The sequence below is a fragment of the Bacillus rossius genome (genome assembly GCF_032445375.1).
Source record: "Bacillus rossius redtenbacheri isolate Brsri chromosome 9 unlocalized genomic scaffold, Brsri_v3 Brsri_v3_scf9_2, whole genome shotgun sequence".
Taxonomy (NCBI): domain Eukaryota; kingdom Metazoa; phylum Arthropoda; class Insecta; order Phasmatodea; family Bacillidae; genus Bacillus; species Bacillus rossius.
In genome coordinates, this window is record NW_026962013.1 from 5,458,042 (window position 1) to 5,479,361 (window position 21,320).

At 38.8% G+C, this 21,320-nt stretch overlaps 1 protein-coding gene across 2 annotated transcripts in view; it reads left to right on the forward strand.

Moving 5' to 3' along the window:
- The window catches only part of LOC134543293 (ubiquitin carboxyl-terminal hydrolase 16/45), a 39,395-nt gene that overhangs the window by 5,498 nt on the left and 12,577 nt on the right, over nt 1-21,320 (forward strand). For both annotated transcript variants that reach the window (XM_063388203.1, XM_063388202.1), the window contains exons 3-11: nt 212-348; nt 1,213-1,361; nt 6,728-6,846; nt 10,060-10,199; nt 10,980-11,123; nt 14,414-14,632; nt 15,391-15,633; nt 16,846-17,047; nt 18,960-19,436. In XM_063388203.1, coding sequence (XP_063244273.1) covers nt 212-348; nt 1,213-1,361; nt 6,728-6,846; nt 10,060-10,199; nt 10,980-11,123; nt 14,414-14,632; nt 15,391-15,633; nt 16,846-17,047; nt 18,960-19,436 — 1,830 coding nt within the window. The remainder of the gene's footprint in view (nt 1-211; nt 349-1,212; nt 1,362-6,727; nt 6,847-10,059; nt 10,200-10,979; nt 11,124-14,413; nt 14,633-15,390; nt 15,634-16,845; nt 17,048-18,959; nt 19,437-21,320) is intronic.

Below are 21,320 nucleotides of genomic sequence, written 5' to 3' on the forward strand. Positions count from 1 at the left end.
AAATTGGTTTATTTTTAATACTTTTTTTTTGTGTTGAGTTGAGGTTAGAGTTGTAACGTGACTTGTTTTGAATTTCCGGGGTTTTGGCAGGCCGTTGCTTGACAGGCCTTGCTGGAACCACCGGCGTGTGGCTAGTAGTGCTCAGGTGGCTGTGTTGGTGGGCCGCGAATGTGGTGTCGGTGTGGCGAGGGAGGCGTGCTGTGTTTCGCAGGGGCCGTGGCGTGCCCGCACGTCGCCAAGGCGGTCGACCTCCAGAAGGTGAAGAAGTCCCTGAAGCCGAGCGGGAACATCCCCCGCGAGTGTGCCGAGTGCGTGCGGAGCAAGGAGCCCGCGGAGGACGAGAACGATGTACGTGTTGGCAGCAGTGTGTGCCTCCCCAATCCCTGGTGCCCGCTCCTTAATAGCAGCTAGACTTAACATTCCATGGTGTTGTAGAAAAGAAAATTTTGTCATTGAAAATATAGTGGATTTTGTCTGTATCATTAAAAATTAAAAACACGTGTAATAATAAGTACATTGATCAACTGCTTCAACAATTTGTGGTAAGACACTTCGAATGTGTGCATTAAACAGTACTGCTACATTATATTGATGAGAGCATCTTAAACAACAGTCTGGAGATAAAACATTCAATAATTTTAAAAAAAAAATGCCATGTTAAAAGTCTAAAATCATAATGCTTGTACATTTTCGTGTGATGTTTTTCTGTGTTGTATCAGCTATAGACTGCCCTTATTTACTTTACTATAGATAGAAACTAAGTAATTTTTTTTTGTATATAACATATTAGGCATTTAAATAAAAAACAAAAACTTAAGATTTATGAAATGAATTGTCTACATTAATAGCTATAATGAGCAGAAGCACAGAAATTTTAGTTTTGAAGAAATATTCAACGTATTAAATTACCCTTGGGTTATGAAATTTTTTTATCCCCTGTGGTGTATGTATTCATTTACATTTACGACACATTACAAACATGGGAAAATTAGTACTACTAATTAGTTGGTAAGTTTAGTATACACTGGTTAGATTTGAAGTATTTTAAATTACAGTGTGTAAACCATGATATATATTTAACTTTGAAATTTATTTGAATCCATCTGCAAGTAGTAATTTGGTCAGTATCGACCAGGTTGGAGACAAGGGAGATGCTGATTGCGATGAAATTCGAAGCCACGAAATCACAACCGATCACAATCACTGTTGCAGGAGGAGTGGAGCCCCAACTTGTGGCTGTGCCTGAAATGCGGCAACGTGGCGTGCGGCCGCATGCGGCGCCGCCACGCCCTCAAGCACCACAGCACGCCGCACTCGGAGCCGCACGACCTCGCGCTCAACACGGACGACTGGCGGGTCTGGTGAGTGGACCTCGGTGGGCGGCATCTCTCGCACCGGTCAAGTCCCCGTGACTGGGGTGACCTCGAAACCCTCGTCACCATCGGAAGATTGCTGAAGCGTCAGCTCGCGGACCACCTAGAAAATTATCTAACCGTTGTTGATGGATTGAAGGAAAAAAATAAACCTCAAAGATACCATTTACTTGCTTGGCCATACCGTGGAGCGACATGAAAGAATCTACGCTGAAGGAAGAGCTGGAAAAACATCACCCCGAAAAATTATACCTTTGGACCAATTTGAAAACCAATACATGCTATCCTAAATTTTCCTTAGCAGAGGTTTCTGCACTTCAAATTAACTCTGTTGATCAAGATTCAACTGTATAATGTTTGGGGGTCGATTAATTTTCGAATGGTTTTCAGAACATCTCAGTTAAACAATTGGTTTGGTGGGTGTGGTGTTTATTTAATTATTATTTTTTTTATTTTTTTTTTAAGTGTTAAAAAAACTCAAAATATCCGTGCCCTAAAGATAACTCAATAGGCAGTCGAAATTTAGCACAGCAGCATAAGTAAGCTGTATAACAGTGTATTTGAACAGAATAAGTGATAATCCAGTTGCTATATAGAAAATGAGTACAAGTCAGCATAGAGCAGGGCTGCCACCACTTTGAAAACAATATCCTTGATTGAAATGTGAAATATCCTGTAATATCCTTGTTTTGAATATAAAATATCCTGTAAAATCCTGTACATTAAAAAATACAATAAAATATGCAATTTTTATGAAAATTACTCGATCATAATGTACGTAACTATTCTTCAATCAAAACAATTCAATTTTTAACACTTTATACAAGTATTTACACACACGTAGCCTACACTTCACCACTGTCAGTATTTAAATATCACTTTTTCAGATGTTTTGCCCTATTCCTCATTTCTTCTGTTGGCTGGAATTCTGCCATATTCTTCCTAGAAGAGATATGCAACAAAGCATTTAGCATTGGCGATTCAAGACATGACCGTGCGCTGTCTTGATAAAGTTGGGCTTACTAAATATCCTTTCCACCCCTGCATTGCTGTGTGGAAGAATAAGCATTGCCTTTGCAAGTTTACAAAGCAGTGGAAAACATGTTTTCCCATTAATTTCATACTGTGACACTTTATGCCAGGCCTGCCACCAAATTAGGTTCCTAAATCCTCTTTACAGCATTTAAAATTCCTGTAAAATTTATAGCCGTAATTGACACAATTTATTTTTCGCTGTAATTTTAAATATACTTTGCATTCCAAAACATAATTTAAAAAAAAAAATCAAATGAATGTAAAAAAATTTTCAGATTTTCCACTTACATTACAAAACTAATACAGTAAAGCCTCCATTAACGAATATTCTATTTAACGAAAAACCCCATACAACGAAATAAAATTTTGGTCCCGCCGAACCGCCATAAGATCAATGCTGTTTTAACCTCTAAATACCGAATTTTATTTGTTCTGAAATAGTGAAATTCCCTTTACAACGAACTGCCGCTTTTGGAAAACACGCAAAAATAAATATCTCCTACAAGACATCCACTAATTTTTTTTGCATTCACTGCTTAAAAATACGTGCGTATAACCTTAAAATAATATGCACCATTGCGGAAGACATAAATAAACAAAGCATCATGGATAACGCACGTCGTGTATACATGCCACACTTTGTTCAAAATGGCGGGTACATTTAGCGCTAGTGGCGGAAACCTCTCGTACCATCGCTGTGGCAAGACGAACAACTAGTATATTTTGCGTTTCTATGGTTAAAGATGCGCACACGCAAATATTTTTAACTATGGTGTAGTACAATTTCCGTTTTTTCAGTTTTCAACTGTTGTTTATTTATTCCACACGTAGTTACGGAAATCAACACGTTATTACTTTAAAATGAATTCTAATCCTAAAAAGCGGCAACAGATTGACGTTAAAATAAAATTAGAAATTTTAAATGCAGTTGATGAAGGTGACAAAAAAAGTGATATAGCTAAACGTTTCGACATCCCGGCGTCTACAGTTTTGACCATATTATCCAACCGGGAACAGATCGAAAACGTGTGAAAGTATGTAAAAATGATGATTTAGACAAGATACTTTTTGACTGGTTAATGGCGGCTAGGGCATCTAACATCAACGTCTCGGGGCCGATTTTTCAAGAAAAGGCATGCCAGGAAGCACTGGGGATGGGAATTGATATTTTCCAAGCATCAAATGGTTGGCCAATAAACAAGTGTATTATATGTGCTTTTTCATGTTTAATTCCTCATATCGTATTAAACAGTCAGAAAGACAGTTCTAGCCATTTATGTGAAGCTTTATGATGACTAGAAATATATTGTGCGAAACCTCCATTTAACAAACCCCTATACAACAAACACAACAAATTTTGGTCCCTTGAGATTTGTTAAATAGAGGTTTCACTGTAGTTGGTATCACAATAAAATGAAAAATAATTTTAAAATTTCTCTTCAGTATAGGCTTTGGTGCTTTTCTTATTTACAAACTATAAATATATCCATACAACTGAAGTTATTTACAAGTTTAATAAAAAAAATGTATTTCACATCATTAACTAGCTACTTTTTCATGTTTTGTGCTCTTTTCTGCATCTCATCAGTGGGCTTGAAAGCCAGACCTGCAGATATTCTCATTCTGCAATGCAACAGCGCATTTAGCATTGGTGATTCCATTGACGATCTGTGAACAGTTTTAACCATCTTGAGATTGCTGAAAACCCTTTCCACAGCAGATTTTCTCCAGTTGCAGCACCACTCAAAGGCATTACTTTGTACAGATGAGTTTCAACAATCTCAGATGGAAAGAACCTTGCTAACACTACAACCTGCCTAGTGACTGTAACATCAGTTGATTCATCAATCATCTGTGTGAAAAATTGTGTTTTCATTGCATAGGTAACATAATCTGCAGCTGATGTACCCAAAGATTGAATAATTATCTGGCTAGTTTTAGTGCGAGAACAATGAAAGTTTCTTGCGATTTCACTATCAGGAAACATTTGCGGGACAAGTTTCGTAAAATTATCACCGAGTTTCACAGATAAATTGTTTTCACAAACGAAGTTCGCCCATAACAGTTCCGCATCAATTATTTTGTTTGGTTTGGTTACAAAACTCGTCAAAGAACAACTCGGATCAGCAGCTCGTTGGTTTTTCGCATGAACTTGCGTCTTCAAGCCGCCCTTTGTCACGTTCAGTTCCGAGTTGCAAGTCTAACAAACGGCGGAAAATTCCGTTTTGCCACGCCTCAACCATTTCAATTCTTCCTCCCATTCTTTACGATAACGCTGTTTATAAAGTGACCTGTCCGGCGAAGCCTTTCGTTTTTTCTCCATCACAATCAGCTAAGACCAAAACTACTACAGTAGAACCCTGTTATAATGTTTTTCAAGGGAGCACAAGAAAAAAACATTATAAGCAGGAAAACGTTATAAGCAGGAAATCTCAATTTAGCACTTAACAATGTTCGAGCTTTGTACCAATGGACTCACCAAGCTATGTAAACAACTTTAATGTTAAAACCAAAGATATTATACTTGATACATGAATTTTCTGAAACAAGCCAACAATTTTTCAACTTCATCTTGTTCCCTGGTTAAATTTTGTTTGTCTTTAAAGATACACTGCCACATTTTTTGTATAATTGTCTCACGATTCACGATGACAACATTCAGAGTGAGAACGTCTACTCCTTCGCCACCTGAAAATGTTTAATTTTGAAATTCCTACGTATGAATGAAAAATGAAAAAAAAATTGTAAGCAATAGAAATCACTTTTAGTTATGCCCTCGCTCAATGGTTGGCAACTTAAATATTGTAGGACTATGTACGTGCATCTGAATACCCACTGGAATGGCAAGGAAGATAAGAGTTGACTAAGGGTGCCAACTGCACGTAACTATGAACATTGTGTACCTTCAGTATATTGCATAAAATTGTATTTTAACAAACTTCATGTATTGTATGGCAGTGATTGTAAACATACATAAAGGAAACTTTTTATAATAAGTGTTGGAATAATTTGGTTTTAAAACATTTTTTCCCCATTTATTGAATGTTAGAAAGCAAACATTATAAGCAGGAAATTACACTATTTATGAACGTTATATGCAGGAAATAAATACATTGTCCTTATGGAGGAAATATTGGGACTTTAAAAATATGACATTATAAGCAGGAAAACATTATATGCAGGAACATTATAACAGGGTTCTACTGTACTTAAATCACGTAAGAAGTTTGTAAACAAATTCCACACCTAAAACATTGTTATGGCAAAATATACCAATGTTTACTGACGCCATGACACTTCTTAGCGTTTAACTCAACAAACAAAAAACATTTCCCCGAGACCATAGATATTGTACTTCATGAAACGATATGTGGGAGTATATGTTTTTGGTTTGTGGTTAAACAATTGGAAGTTCCGGGAAGTTCCATGGCGCTACACCTAATGTGTTTGTTTTACTGTTGGATGCTTCTATGGTTTGACAACTTCAAATAGGTAGTATAATGTAATTATTTACACGAACGAAATTCAAATATGAAAATATCGGCGAAGTTTCGTAAATATCCGTGAATGATGCCGTTTATCCGTTAGTCCGTTTTAAGCTTCAAATATCCGTGAAAACGGATAAAATCCGTAAAAACGGCAGGCCTGGCATAGAGTAAAAGAGTGAATCTCACAAACAGGACTGTTAGTAAAGGGTTCGCTGTATTTTGGTTTGTAGCTATCTCGAGCGGGAGATAGTGTGACCAGGACCAAATCTGCGATACAGCGCGGTCTTGCCTTCACGCGGCTGACCTTTATGGTGAGGAGGAAGACTCACGAGGCAAACTCTCGGGTCACAGTGCGTGGAGCTAGCTCTGCTTTCAGTGTTGCCACACGGGAAAAGTTAAATTCATTTACATATTGTTGATTATGCCACAATGTGAAAAATAATTTTTAATTTTTATGTGTCCGCGTGGTAAATTTCATTTTTATATTTTAATGATTACAAAATCAACATATATCTAAGCTAGTCTGTTCCCAATACACTTATTTCATCATCTCTTTATGCTTTAAAATATGCTCGTTATCAAACATCGTCACAATCATAATGCCCGTACTTTTGTATTAAAATAAATTACTTAGCGTTATAACTCCTGTGTGATTTCTAGGGACTGTGAAAACACGTATTTAAGAGAGTTTTGTATTAACGAGGTTTCGCTGTAAATGGTACTGTGATCACGTGAGGTGACATCAGTACTCCGTCGACCTCGCTGCTGCCTGGCCGTGTGCAGCTTCGGGCAGGGCTGTGGTTGGGAGTGTGTGTGGGGGCGTGTCGGCAGGTGTTACTCCTGCGACGACCAGATCCCCGCGGCACACAAGCGGAAACTGCTCGAGTGCGTGGAGTTTGTGAAGAGGCAGTCGTCCGTGCTTCTGCTGCCCTTGAACTGCAACGCCAACGGTGAGTAGCGGTGGACCCCCCCCATTCCGGGCATCACCTGTTGTAACCTGCAAATTTTTGACGTGATAACGTCTTGTAAATCGATGAACGCCGGCTGCATGCACGAAAAAAAGGCATGACTCATTGTCACGTTCTGCCTGAGCCGAGCGTGCGAGCGGGAGCGCGAAACAAGCGATAGAGAGGCACAATCGGCTTGTGACGCATCTATCTCTCTCCCACTCCATCGGACGATGCGTCCGCGTAGAAGGGAGACAGCGGCAGCACACAACCTAACGTGAACTGTTTTGTCAACTGTTTATAAAGTGAAGTGAAAAGTTAATGTGGTTTCCATTGTTTATAACAACAGCAATTGCGGCAAATAAGGTAATTAATTCTTGCATTTTAAGAAATTCATTAGCGATATAATCTCATATATTTGTTCTTTGATTATTAAAAAAAAGTAGCATCGGTCGGCGAGTGCAGTAATAATAGTTGTTACAATTTTGACTAAAAAATATTATCTCATTTAAACGATCGTATAAAAAGTCAACTGCTTTTATTTAGTATTCAATGAAAAAAATTGTAATTTTCAATTAACTCCATCTTTGTATTATACATAATAATGATAATTCAGTGATAATTATTCAATTCAATTAATAAAAATATGCAATTTTTCATCAATGTTTTCTTATGACGTTATCACGTAAAATTATCGTCCGTAAACCGACTTTACAGACAAACACCCTCCCCCCCCCCCCTTTTTTTTCCCCCAACATTTACTGCTATTGATGGTATTGACTAGGGGTGCACGAGAACTTCAAGTTTAAAGTTGAATCAAGTTTTAGGATCCCAGCCCATTTTTTGTCCGTCTTTACACTAGCAGACGGGGATGATCTTTTAACTAAAAGTAGACCTATGGAAAAATAACACAAGCTCAATTTACTTTTAAACTTATCATAAAAATAAACTACCATGATATAAAGTACTAGACCGAACCTAATTTCAATGTTTAAAAAATTTGAGTAGTTCACTGTTTGGTCTAAATTTTAGTTCACTGTTTGGTCTAAGGAAATAATAAAACACTCATGAAACATTACTAATAATAACCTGGAGTAATCTAGGACAAAGCAGGTCAGTAGAGAAATGTTTTGGAGAAAAAAAAATTCAAATGGCTAAATTACATGAAAAATCACATTTGTAAAATTTCATTTGTAAATCTAAATACTGTAGGTAGGTTTTTGTCTCATTAATTATGTTTTTTTTTTCAATAGTAAGAAATATAGCCAGTGATTTAGAAATATTTAAAATTAATAATGGTTCATCTATGGTGTAGGAGGCTGGGAAACCTGTTATGAACATATCCATTTTACATAGTATTTATTATAGTAAACTGAAGTGTATCATAAATTTAATTGTAGATAAATTTTTTCATCTAGAGAAACTAAGAATCCAAAGAGGAATATATCTAACAATCAATGGAATTTTAAGTTAGAGTAAAATACAGCATTTAGTGTAATAAGTAATAATATTTTTTAATACCACAAAAAATATATAGCTTACAAGGTACTTTTGTGTTTTACTTAATGCACGTGACATGCACAAGATAAACATAAAATATAGTTGTTAAATTGAGTTACTTGATGCTGCCAGTAATGCAGTATTTTATTAGTGTTTTCTTATGTTCTGGGACATATTTATCAGAATGTCTCTACAATTGATGATAAAATAAACCCTGTGTCTAAGGTTAGAATTTGAGGATTACATTAAAGCAAGAAAAAACAGAGAGGTTTATTTTTATTTAGTTTTACATAATTTTGTTTGGTTTATCTATGGAAGTTTCTTTATTGTTTATTGTGTTACTGAAGCAGTTTATAGTATTTTCAATTTTTTTGAACTTTTATTTTTTTATTCATTTGAAATCAGAGATTCTTTCACTCCTTTCTCATGATTTGCTGAATTTCTTTCTGGACAGAAAACTTTCAGGTATTTTTTTTGTGCCTGCTTTGTAAAACATTATTCAATTATGGCCAGCTTTTTAACTTTGAAAAGAAAAATAGCTGATAGTTGAAAAATTAAATGAGGGCAGGAATGTGTGTCATAGAACCCTTGTTTATAATTTTTTTTTCCTGCTCTAGTACGTGTCTGGTTCTGACCAAAATGTTTTTCTAGCTGTTAATTTGGCTCCTGAACTTTTTTTTTGTTAACTCTTAATCCATGTTCACATTTGTCTGTCTAAGCTAACACAGGTCTCTTAAAAAAATTAGCAAAAATACCAGTTTTAATGTGGTGTTGAAAAAAATAGCAATGTTGAACGGACGATTGGAGTGTCCAGTTGAGGCAATAGAACCAAGGAGTTGGTAAACACTCTTGTGGACAATTATACTTGTTAGGGTATGCATGTTTGGAATGTCAATAATAGCTATTTCAAATGCAGATTGAAAAATCAATTATTTTTGGGACCTTGGTTAGGGGCATGCACTTTGAGTTTTTTAAAATAATTGTTGTTATTTCTTTCAAAATCTGTTTTTTTTTTATTAGGTGGGCATTATTTTCCAATGATTTAAAGGATAAATTGTTATTTTAATAATGTTTTAAAATTTTTAATTATATCTAAAGAAATTTTGTGCTGGTCTTAAAATAGCCTTTTCTTGTAATAAAAAAAACTTGTAGGCTAATGTGTAACAGTTTTATAACTTCGTAACTAAAACAGTAAACATGAATTTTTCAGAATTTAATATAATTTGAAACTTCATAACTTATTATTGCAAAATGATATACATTTTTACTCTAATTAGTTCTTTTTAGTAGGCAGGCCCAGTTTTTTTATTTACATATTTATAAAAGAAAAAAATACCACATGGTATAGGTTTTTGCTCTTTGCAGCATGTCTCTGGTGAATTACACTGACTGTTCACTTCCCCTGCTGTCTCCTCGTCTACTGGTTCCCCCCACCAAATACGTATTCCCCATCATGCAATCTGAATTTTCGTAACATTCGAAAACAGTAACCCCCATAGCAAAGATGTTTCACTTCAAAAATAAAAAAAAAACCAGTAACACCGACATCTCCCGTTTTAAAAAACTAAATTGGCCTGAAAGTGAAACCACATGATGTCGTGTCCATGTGTAACGTGCCTGTGCCGTGGTGGTGGTGGGCCAAGGGAAGTTGGGGTAGGCAGGGGGGGGGAGGCTGGTTCAAGGCTGCGCGGGTGACACGGACGTGCCGTGTTGCAGTGATCGAGGCCGCGCCCGCCGTGCAGGATGAGCTGCCGCCAGTCGTGGACTCGAACCGCAGCGTGACCTTCATGGCGGGAGACTCCTCCAGCAAGGCCAAGAGCACGGCAGCTGCGCCGGGCAATCTGCCGCGCGTCCGGGTACAGCACGCACTCTCTGTCTCTCTCTCTCTCCTCGTTCATCTCGGAGCCAACACTTTATTTCTTTATATGTTGACCAATTTTTGTATACAAAATTTTAAAGGATTATTTAGCACCAATTTTGTTTTTATGAATGTTATGTTACTAGTATCATGCTAAAATATAGTATAAGCTTACTGAAATTGTGGCTTATATCACATTTTCTCTGGTATCTAAACGAATAATAGTGTTTTTTGAACTACTGAAACTACATAACAATATAAGCAGTGTGAAAAAAATATTTACTTTATTGCATGATTTAAATTGATTTTTGGTAATGTATTTAAATTTAAATGTTAGCTTTTGACACTGTCTTATTATTACAATACTATTAATTAGAATTTAAAAAAATCAATATGCAATGTATAGGAGACAGATGCTTATATTTACGTAACTGTTAAGTTTTTTGATTTTTTTGGTTTTTTTTCATGTTAAAAAAAACATCGAAATCAAATTATTTTTAGTATATTGCATAATTATTTTAAGTGTTTTGTTAATACTCTAAACTATAATTTATGAATTAAAATTTACTTTGTAATAGACTATAAAATCTTTCCTTTGGTAATAAAGGTTGCCTGAGTACTATGGTCCATTTTTGTTACCGGGACAGTTAGAGACCTAATATGAGCTACATTTTCATGAAAAAAAAAATACTGCATGGAACGTTGAAGGGAAATGTGGCCAATGAGAGCGGGGTTGGCGGCACGTGTGTGAGATTGTGTGTGTTGCGGCGCGCCACAGGGGCTGTCGAACCTGGGCAACACGTGCTTCTTCAACGCGGTGCTGCAGTGCCTCGCCCAGACGCCCTACCTGCTGCCCATCCTGCAGGAGATGCACGAGCCGGGCCAGAAGTTCCAGCTGGCCGGCGACCCGGACCAGGACCTGGTGAGCGCCACGTCGGGGTGTGCCGCCCCGCTGCCTGCCATTCCCGCCAGGTTCTCTGTTTGTGGGTCTCGGGTATTCTTTGACTGTTCAGGTTTACAAACTTTTGCAGCATGTTTCTAAGCAATATAAAAATATATTCTGCTGCCCTGAATGTAGAGGAGAACATAATAGAAACTTCATTGGAATCTGTAAAGTAGTGATGTGCGAGTCTCGGCATCATCGAGAACGAGTCGAGACAGAAATTTTCTCGATCTCGTCTCGAGATAATTTTTTTGGCTCGGAATTTTCGAGAATTTTGTAAACAAGAAATAGGTTAGGTAATATAATATATTGAAGCAGCATTTTGTGTTGCGTGTTGAAATAATTAACATATCTTCAACGTAACGTAGATCGAATAAATTAAAATATACTTGTTACGAGAGTATACACGATAAATTATTAAAAAGTTAAAAACGAACAACTTCCGTTCACAAGTCACTACATGAAACGGTAAACGTAAACAATGAATTGTGCTGTGGTTATCACATTAAATTACAGAAGAAAATGATTATTTTCCGTTAATAAAACCAACATTAAAGTTAAAAATAAATCATTTTCGGTATCAATATCAAGTATCAACGTAAAACGGTACGGTAAAAAATAAAAATATAAACATGAACATGACTGCAGAATTCTTCCGCGATTGCATTTTGTTTTATGGCCTTAGGTTATACACACGGCCAGCAGTATATAACAAGCAACATGATGTTTAAATTGCGGTCCGTATCGATAGTGACATATCGATAGTGGCGAATGTTCAGACTTTCATGATCAAGTACCGTCCATGGCTCAAGGAAACTGTATAGACTATGGAGTCAATAACGTATGTTTACATACGACAATAGGCAAATAAACTTGAGTGTAAAGGTAAAGTTGTAATTGCAATTGTGGATACTTGATAAAATTATTGAATAATTATGTATATTTGTCAGATTATTGAGTTTTACTTTTTTGGATCATATTATCCTGTTAACTAAAGTACAGATTTCTCGATCTCGACTCGATTCTCGAGAATTTTTAAATTGCTTTCTCGATCTCGTCTCGAATTCAAAAAAGTCTTTCTCGCACATGCCTACTGTAAAGTACTAGAGTCGACCCATCACTTACAATAATTTTACAGTTTTTTCTCAGTATACCCTCTTTTATCGCATAATCGTTGCACTGGCATAATCATCGGGGTGTCAAAATTTGGATAAAAAAAAAAAACTCTAGCGTAAACGTCGCATGATGTTTTTGGTCCCGCTATTAGAATCCGAACGCTTTGTGTGGATATTTTTTCCGTATAGAACGATGTATTTAAAAAAAAAGCTAATACAGTCAAACCTCTATCTATCGTTTTTCAGGGGACCAACAAAAAAATTCAGTAGATGCGGACATTCAATAGATGTGGACTTCACTCTAAGAATTTTTAAAAAATAATATTTCAACCCAAAATTAGTGTCAGAAATATATCAGTTACTTGTCATTAAAGTTAAATCAGTTGAAAAATAAATAAAAATGGAAGTATTTTACTTAATTCAATTTACACTTGCAAAAAAAACATACGCACAATAAATCTACATGGAAATTAAAGACTTTTTCAATATCCTGAAGTCTGAAATATGTTTACTCATGTCATCAAATGTAGAGCTGTACTGAAGAAGCCGATTTTACCAATATTTAGTTGAATCTGCATTTCTGTCGACTTCCGATACGTTTGTTAATTTTCGGCCGAAATTACTGAAAAACGAGAGATACTGCCATAACCTAAAAATCCACAAGTACCCTTTTCACTTTTCGTAGTAGTACTGCATTCTTTCAGATCGCATTATTTCTTCGCAACATGTGCCAAACGTACATATAAAAATTTAACATCCTTTTTTTTCAATAATGTTCTTTAATTTTAATATGTCATAAATAAATACATTACCGTCACGGTAAATATACATCTCGGTTGTTACGGTAACTGTAGTGCAAATGTGGTAGCTATCGTGCTTCTGTAGTAATTATGGTATCGACAAAGAATCTTTAGTTCTTTTTATGGTAATTATCTTTGGATAACAATTGGGTTTGTACTGTAGTTATGGTACATCATCCATATTTCTTCGTAAGTTGTTCATTTGTCTTTTCATATTTACGTGCTCCATTACTTGGCTGCAGATTTAAGGTGATTTTTACTACTGTATACTATTGTTACTGTTTTTATGACGGTTTCTTTCTAAGAAATGGTTATTTCTGCAAAATCTTTATGGTTAAACGATCATCTATTATAATTTATAGTGACGGGACCACATATTTTGTACGATCAATGCGGACAAAACGGTAATTCGAACATCGGTACAAGCGGACTTTTTTAACCTTAGTTGTATGGCAATTTTGCCGGGACCGTAGAAAGTATACGATAAACACGGACAATCGATACATGCGAGTTCGATAGATAGACTTTTTCTGACATTACCTCTTACTTATTTAATTAACGGAAATACGAAGTTTTCTGATGTGTAAATTTTCTTTTAAAGACTTTTTCAACGTTATAACCTTCATCTATTCGTCTGCGTCGCCGCAGTGTACCACTTACAAAATTGTAGCAGCGCTCGTTGCAATTATTAATGTTTGGTTATGTTTCTTTCCGTAAAGAGTGTGCACACGTAGCCAAACATCGATATCTCGCAGATGCATGCAACGCATGCTCTCTCTGTTTGGTTATGTTGCTTCCTGTATAGAGCGTGCACACGTAGCCGAATATCGATATCTCGCCGAGTGCATGCAGCGCACGCTTTCTGTCGAGTGCCGAGTTAACTACTTCTGATGGCCCGCACTCTTTCGTGGTGTGTATACGGCGATAGTAACGCGTTCGTTCGGCTTGTATCACAAAATTTATTTTTCTGTTTGAAGTTGAAAGATTTATGTTGCACGACTTATTAATTTTGAATTGTTTGGCGTGCTCTTTTATACTTCACTTTTTAAATAAATGTACTTTCCATGAAAGGGTTTTGTTTTCATAAATAACTTTATCTAACAAAATAATTTTTTTTTCCGCATAATCGTCGCACCCCTACTTTTCTAAACTTGATTTTAGAATAAAATGTGCGACGATTATGTGAGGAAATGAAGTACATTTTTTTTCCTTTGTTCCCCCTGAAAAGTGTAAACAAGGGATTTTGCTGTGTTTGAAGTGTTTGAAGTGTTCTGAAAGGGCTCCGTGGAAACCTCTCGGCGGGAAGGTGCGTATCGAGGCGTGGGACCACAGCCGTCCGGTGCGTGTGTTCCAGCCGCCGCTGGGCGGGGAGCTGGGGCGCTGGGGCGCGCTCACGGAGACGCTGGCCGACGCGCTGGAGGAGCTGCGCTCGGACCGCGCGGAGGTGTTCGTGCCTCGCAAGCTGCTGTCCAAGCTGACGCAGCGCTGGCCCCAGTTCGCCGGCGGTGACCAGCACGACTCCCACGAGCTGCTCCGCCACATGCTGGAGGGCGTGCGCAGCGAGGACCTGAAGGTCGGTGCCGCGACTCCCCTTCCCCTTATTGCAGGTTCGGCGTGGTTCTGTGAGAATTTAAAAAAAAAATTGTTTATTAGGAATGGGCCAATGAAATCCTTAGCATTCAAAGGATTCAGTATTCAAAAAACAATATTTGAAGGAAAATATTTAAGAAAATTAAGTAAATTAAAAATTTCAACACTGATAACCTTTAAAATTTAGTGAGTCATTTTTTCCTCTTTATACCTATCCTGTTACAATTCACCTAGGTATTGTAACTGGAAACAAAAAGGGTAGAATCTTTCAACACCGTAGTTAATATTTTTCATTTAGCCTAAGGAACCAAAAAAAAAGTCAGTTGAGTTAAGATCTGGTGAGTAGGAAGGATGGTCAATCAGTGAAAACTGCGTAGATTTCCGTCATGGCAACTGCTTGCTTGGTGAAGCAAAATTCTTTGTTTCTGCAAGTAAGTAAATGTTTTGTATTATGTTCAGTTATTTATCTTCATTTATTGTACATTGTTTTATTATTGACTGATGTGAATGGCCTGGTGTGTGCGACCGTGAATGGCCCGGTGCGTGCTACCGTGAATGGCCCGGTGCGTGCTACCGTGAATGGCCCGGTGCGTGCTACCGTGAATGGCCCGGTGCGTGCTACCGTGAATGGCCCGGCGCGTGCTACCGTGAATGGCCCGGCGCGTGCTACCGTGAGTGGCCTGGCGTGCGCCACCGTGAGTGGCCTGGTGTGCGCCACCGTGAGTGGCCTGGTGTGCGCAGCGCTACCAACTCAACATCCTGCGCCAGCTGGGGCTGTCGGAGAAGTGCGACCCCACCCAGGTGGAGGGGGAGCTGCGCAGCAAGGCCCGCGCGTACGGCGCGCAGCTGAGCGAGAGGCTGCTGCACCCAGAGCACGTGTTCCGCGGCTACCTCGTCAGCATTGTGCAGTGCCAGGACTGCCACCACTCGTCCAACCGCGTCGAGAGCTTCCTGGACCTCAGCCTGCCGGTCATCGCAGACAAGGTGGGTCCCGGGGTCTAGCGAGACGGCCAGCCCGATAGAGGGCGGCTGGAAGCAAATGGGTATAAGCTTTGAATATATATACTGTATAGAAGTCGCGAGTGGATAGGATTTACTCTACGTTTTTCAAAAGCGTATGATGAGCAGCTTGGGAACTTCACCGCTGCAGTGCGCTGCCGTAACGCCCTGTATCGTCTTAGTTGTTATTTACACGTTAGAGCGCAGCTCTGTCGCCCGCTGTCATTCCCCGCACCCCTCACCAATCATTCACTGCAGCTCAAGTTCGTTCAACGGGAGGGGGAAGGGGTGTTTGAAGAGTTCGACACTTGTCCACCAGGGACCACCACGAGTCGATGCCCTAGAGATGGTGGCGATTGCGGCGGTGAATTAACCAACTACCTCAAAACCGTATTAGAAATTTTAACCTGGGCTGGCGACTTCTATACAGTATATATATTCAAAGGTATAAGTTACAAATTTATGTGTAGTTTAATGTTGGACTTTCGTGATGCTGTTTTTTTCCCCCTTCGTTATTTAAATAAGATTTTTGAATGGAATGCAAAATTAATCACAAATAGCAGTTTTATTACTCAAATCAATTTTCACACTTCTCATGGGTTAAAAAAAATACAAAACACAGTAATTTAAAAATGTCAAATGTATATGGAACTATAATAAGGGGGTCATTCCATGTCAAGTAATCCAGAGAAATAGAAAAATTGGCTTTAGAAATTGCAGTTTAAATACATTTTTAGCTGTACTTGTGATGTTGTGGTCCATGGTTGTTGATAAGGGGGTAGGGGGTGGTTGTTCCTTATCTTTTCACTTTTATTTATTTTTCTTTCCCTCTTCTGGTGCTGGTGACCATGATATTTGATGTTGTGATAAAATGAATTCTAACAAAATTTTGCTTTCAATTTTGAAATGACAAATGTGACCTTTTTTTGAATTGTTCAAGCAATTTTTTCATTACTGTTTAGCGGGACACTAGTGAAAGGAACTTTGAATACTTGTCGCATGTTTAAAACTTGTATTTATGTGGCACAAATGACTTAACCTCAACAGTGAACTAACTCACGAGGTGTATACAATGTTGAGTATTCGTAAGGAAATGAATATTTGTTATTTCGAATCAAGTACGTATAGTTGGTTATTGGTATTGTAAAATAACGAAGTGGGAGGTTTGCGAGGGGTGGCGTGCGCGGTGTGTGGCAGTCGCAGCCGCGGGCGTGGCGACGCAAGAGCAGCCACCGGGACGAGCCGCTGGAGGGCCCGGCCGGCGGCCAGCAGTCCAAGCACCAGCTGAAGAAGGAGCGCAAGCAGGCCCGCAAGGGGCGCAAGGGCAAGGGCAAGTCCCCCGGGTCGCCGGACCAGGCGGCCGAGGAGAACGGCGGGACCAGCAAGTCCGCCGACTCAGGTGGCTGACTACCGCTCTGCCCCCTCTCCGTTCCATTTGCTAGCTCCACATTCTTATACAGTGACAACCTCATTAATAAAAACCAGGATACAACTAAACTCTCATTAATACAAAGTTTTTTCAAAAACTCTAGAAATGGGTATGGGTGAATGAGTATTCAAAATATATATTCTGTGTTCGTGAATAATATTTGATATTCATAATATGTAGTTTGATATTGAATTCAACATTTTAGATTGAATATTAAAAATATGTATATAAATATTAGTGATGGGTCGAATTCCAATTTTCTGGAATCAGAATCTTAATCTAAGTTTCAAGAGTCAGAAAAAAAAATTAACAAAGAGAATGTGCTTTTTCATAGCAATTGTTTCTCAGATTTTTAATGTGGTAATTCCTAATGATTTTACAGTATGTATTTTAAATGTCTCTAACCTACCGTATATACTCGTGTATAGCGCGCCCTTTTTTCCCCTCAAGTAAAGGAAAAAAATAAGGATGCACGCTATACACGAAAAAAAAAAAATTGATAGGGCGAGGCGGGGAGGAGGAGTGGAAGTCGTTAACTGCCGTGACGGGTGACGTTTCTGGCCAGCCCCCACACATACGCACAAGCAACAAGGCCTCTCTTTCACACACACACACACACAACCTGGTCTCTCGCGCGCACACACACACGCTCACAGCACACACACACACACACACACACGTACGTGCGCTCGCACGTCTCTTGTTTATTTTTAGACCTCCCCCTCTACAGAAAGCCAGCGCAGCTAGTAAAATAAAAGAGAGAGAGAGAATGTTGTCGCCATTCCCCCTCCCACTTCCTTCGCTTCCTCGTCTGTGACGATACAGCGCTTCTAGTAAAATTTATTTACGGGGGAAAAAAAATTTTCTTTGGAATTTGTTGCAAAAATCGTGGTGCGCACTATACACGAGGGCACGCTATACACGAGTAAATACGGTATATCAACCAACCCATTATACAATATCACATTATATGTATACCTAACTTAACCATTTGATAAATTGAAAAATTCTTTTTATTACCATTATGCCATTGTATATTGAATTGAAAACATGCCAGGAATATAAGAAGAATAAGTACAAAAATAAACTTATGTAAGGCTAGTAAACTTTTGCCAAGGTAATATTCTTTTAATTTTCATATTTTACTCCAATATTTTTACTACAATATTTTTCCTTGAACCTCGAATGTTTTATATATGTATATAATTTTACTATATTGTGACAATATTTAATATCGTTTGGACTTTACACCTACAGCTAGATCAAAATTAGTCAATATTGCACATACATACACATGAAGAAATTTCTATGGAATGGTAAAGAAATGTTTTAAGTTCAAAAAATATGTTTCTGTTTATGGTAGATTACCAAAAAGAAACCATTTTTTTCTCATTACAGTAAAATCCAGTTTATAAATTTTACAAGGTGCTTGGAATTTTAAAATTATAAGCAGGGAAAACTTGTTAAAAAGGAAAATTTGTGTGTTCTATTTATAAATGCGCTAAATGTTGTGAACTTATTTATGCAAGAATTTTTCTGGGCTATAATTTTCTTGAGAGGTGTTTTACTGTATACTAAAATGTTTCCCAATCAATGTGAGTAAAACACTAGTGATAAAATTTTCTTAATTGTTCATAAATTACTGTATTAATTCGGGATTTGTTGTTTATTAATATGAAATTTTATGTGAACTCTAATTACAAAGCTACCCTTGTCAGCAATGACAGTATAATGACATTATCAGCTGTGTTCCTAGGTTGTGTCCTCCTGAGGTTAGTTTCTTGCCAAAGCGGAATTAATTGTTTCGGAAAGCTTTACCTCCGTTAGACTCGGTTGAGTCGTGTCTATGTTGACGGTGTACGTCGTGCGTCTTGTCGAGCAGAGCAGAGCGACGCGGACGTGGAGGACAACGTGGAGCAGGACGCCCGGGGAGGGCAGCCGTCCCGCGACGTCCCCGAGTCCGGCTACAGCTCGGAGAAGCTGGCCAACGACAGCCCGCTGCCCAACGGGGACTCTGCGCTGGCCAGCCCCGCGGCGGACCGCCTGGCCAGCGACTTCTCCCGGCTGTCGCTGGTGCCCGCGCCGCCGCCGCTGCCCCTGGCGCTGGGCTGGCGCAACGGGGCGGCGCGTGACGAGGAGGAGGAGGAGGACGACGAGGACGACGACCTGAGCCAGAGCAGCGGCAGCAGCCGGGGCGCGGCCAGCGACAGCAGCTGGAGCCGCACGCTGGCGGCGCGCTACCAGTGCGAGGAGGGCGACACGTCGGTGCAGTCCTGCCTCAGCCAGTTCACGGCCGTCGAGCTCATGACCGGCAACAACAAGGTTGGCTGCGAGAGCTGCAGCCAGCGCCACAACCAGGGTGCGTGGCAGTGCCTCCAGTAGCAGTGCCTCCAGTAGCAATGCCTCCAGTAGCAGTGCCTCCAGTAGCAGTGCCTGCAGTAACAGTGCCTCCCGTAGCAGTGCCTCCAGTAGCAGTGCCTCCCGTAGCAGTGCCTCCAGTAGCAGTGCCTCCAGTAGCCGTGCCTCCAGTAGCAGTGCCTCCAGTAGCAGTGCCTCAGTAGCAGTGCCTCCAGTAGCTGTGCCTCCAGTAGCAGTGCCTCCAGTAGCAGTGCCTGCAGTAGCAGTGCCTCCCGTAGCAGTGCCTCCCGTAGCAGTGCCTCCAGTAGCAGTGCCTCAGTAGCAGTGCCTCCAGTAGCAGTGCCTGCAGTAGCAGTGCCTCCCGTAGCAGTGCCTCCCGTTGCTGTGCCTTCAGTAGCAGTGCCTCCCGTAGCTGTTCCTCAGTAGCAGTGTCTCCAGTAGCAGTGACTGCTGTAGCAGTGTCTCCAGTAGCAGTGACTGCTGTAGCAGTGCTTCCCGTTCCAGTGCCTCCTGTAGCTGTGCCTCCAGTAGCAGTACCTCCAGTAGCAGTGCCTCCAGTAGCAGTGCCTCAGTATCAGTGCCTCCAGGAGCTGTGCCTCCAGTAGCTGTGCCTCCAGTAGCTGTGCCTCCTTTAGGAGGCCTGTGTGAATATTTGTTGTTTGCTGCAAAGCGAACTTCAAATGAAATGTTTAAAATATTTGCGATGTTGAATAAAATTGTGAATATTGTTATTGACGAAGCTGCATTAGATTGAATTTAAAAAATTATTAATTTAATGTTCATAATGTTTGAACTGATTAAGTAATATATAATTTAACATCATTCAATAACAAATTATAAAATAACCATGTATTATATTGGTATTGAGCATTCATAAAAGTAAATGGAGTGCCTTCTTTTAATTTTTTTTTAAGTACAGTAGAACCTCGATGATACATTCCCGTTTCATACATTTTCCCGTGTCATACGCCGATTAATTTTGGTCCCGCCGAAAGTTCTATATTTACAATGGTTTACTTTCCCGGAACATACACTTATAAAATCTTTAATTTCCCGTTTCATACGTTTTTATGAAGTGGAAAAGTCCTAAAATTCACAATTTTTTTTGTTATATTCCTCCTGATAAACTACGTTTTAATGCTTTTATTTTGAAAAACGTTTATTGTTTACCTTTGCAAACGTAAGAAAATAACTTTATCGCACCATAGATATGGATAGTATCGGGAAGACTGTGCACTTCGCTATTAGCATCTATGGCCAGCACCAAGCGAGACTAGTGGCGCGAATAATTTTGAAAATGGTGCACGCGATTTACCAAGGAACGGATCTCATATTTTGTGCATTCATTAATCTTTGAACTGAAAATACTTGTTTGTTATTGTTTTCTTACGATCGGATTGTTTTATATTTTACGTTTCTCAAGTTAAAATTTTATTGAAAATTGTTCTGTTGCATAAAGTTGTTTGTAAAATGAAACAAACCAGCAAAAAATTTCTGTTTTTCTTTTTACAATAGCCTAATTTTTCTATTTCTAATTTACTTAGGCTTGGTGACTTTTCCCCTCTCCAAGAAAGGACTGCTTTACTTGATTATGGACTGTATTTTACATTTCTGGTAGTTTTATTATATGTATATATAATGATGAATTCATATCTTTCATTAATATGATGCAGTTATTTACACATTATGTATTTAAGTTTAATCTGACATTGGGCTGGTATGCTAGATTGAAAATTTTTTTTATTATTGCCATTCCCTTTTCATACACTTTCCTGCATCATACACCATTTTTGTGCCCTCCGTTGAAAAGTGTATGACAGGGGTTCTACTGTATTCAACTTTGTTCAAGCAACACATATAAAACAAATAATTTTTTTAATAAGCA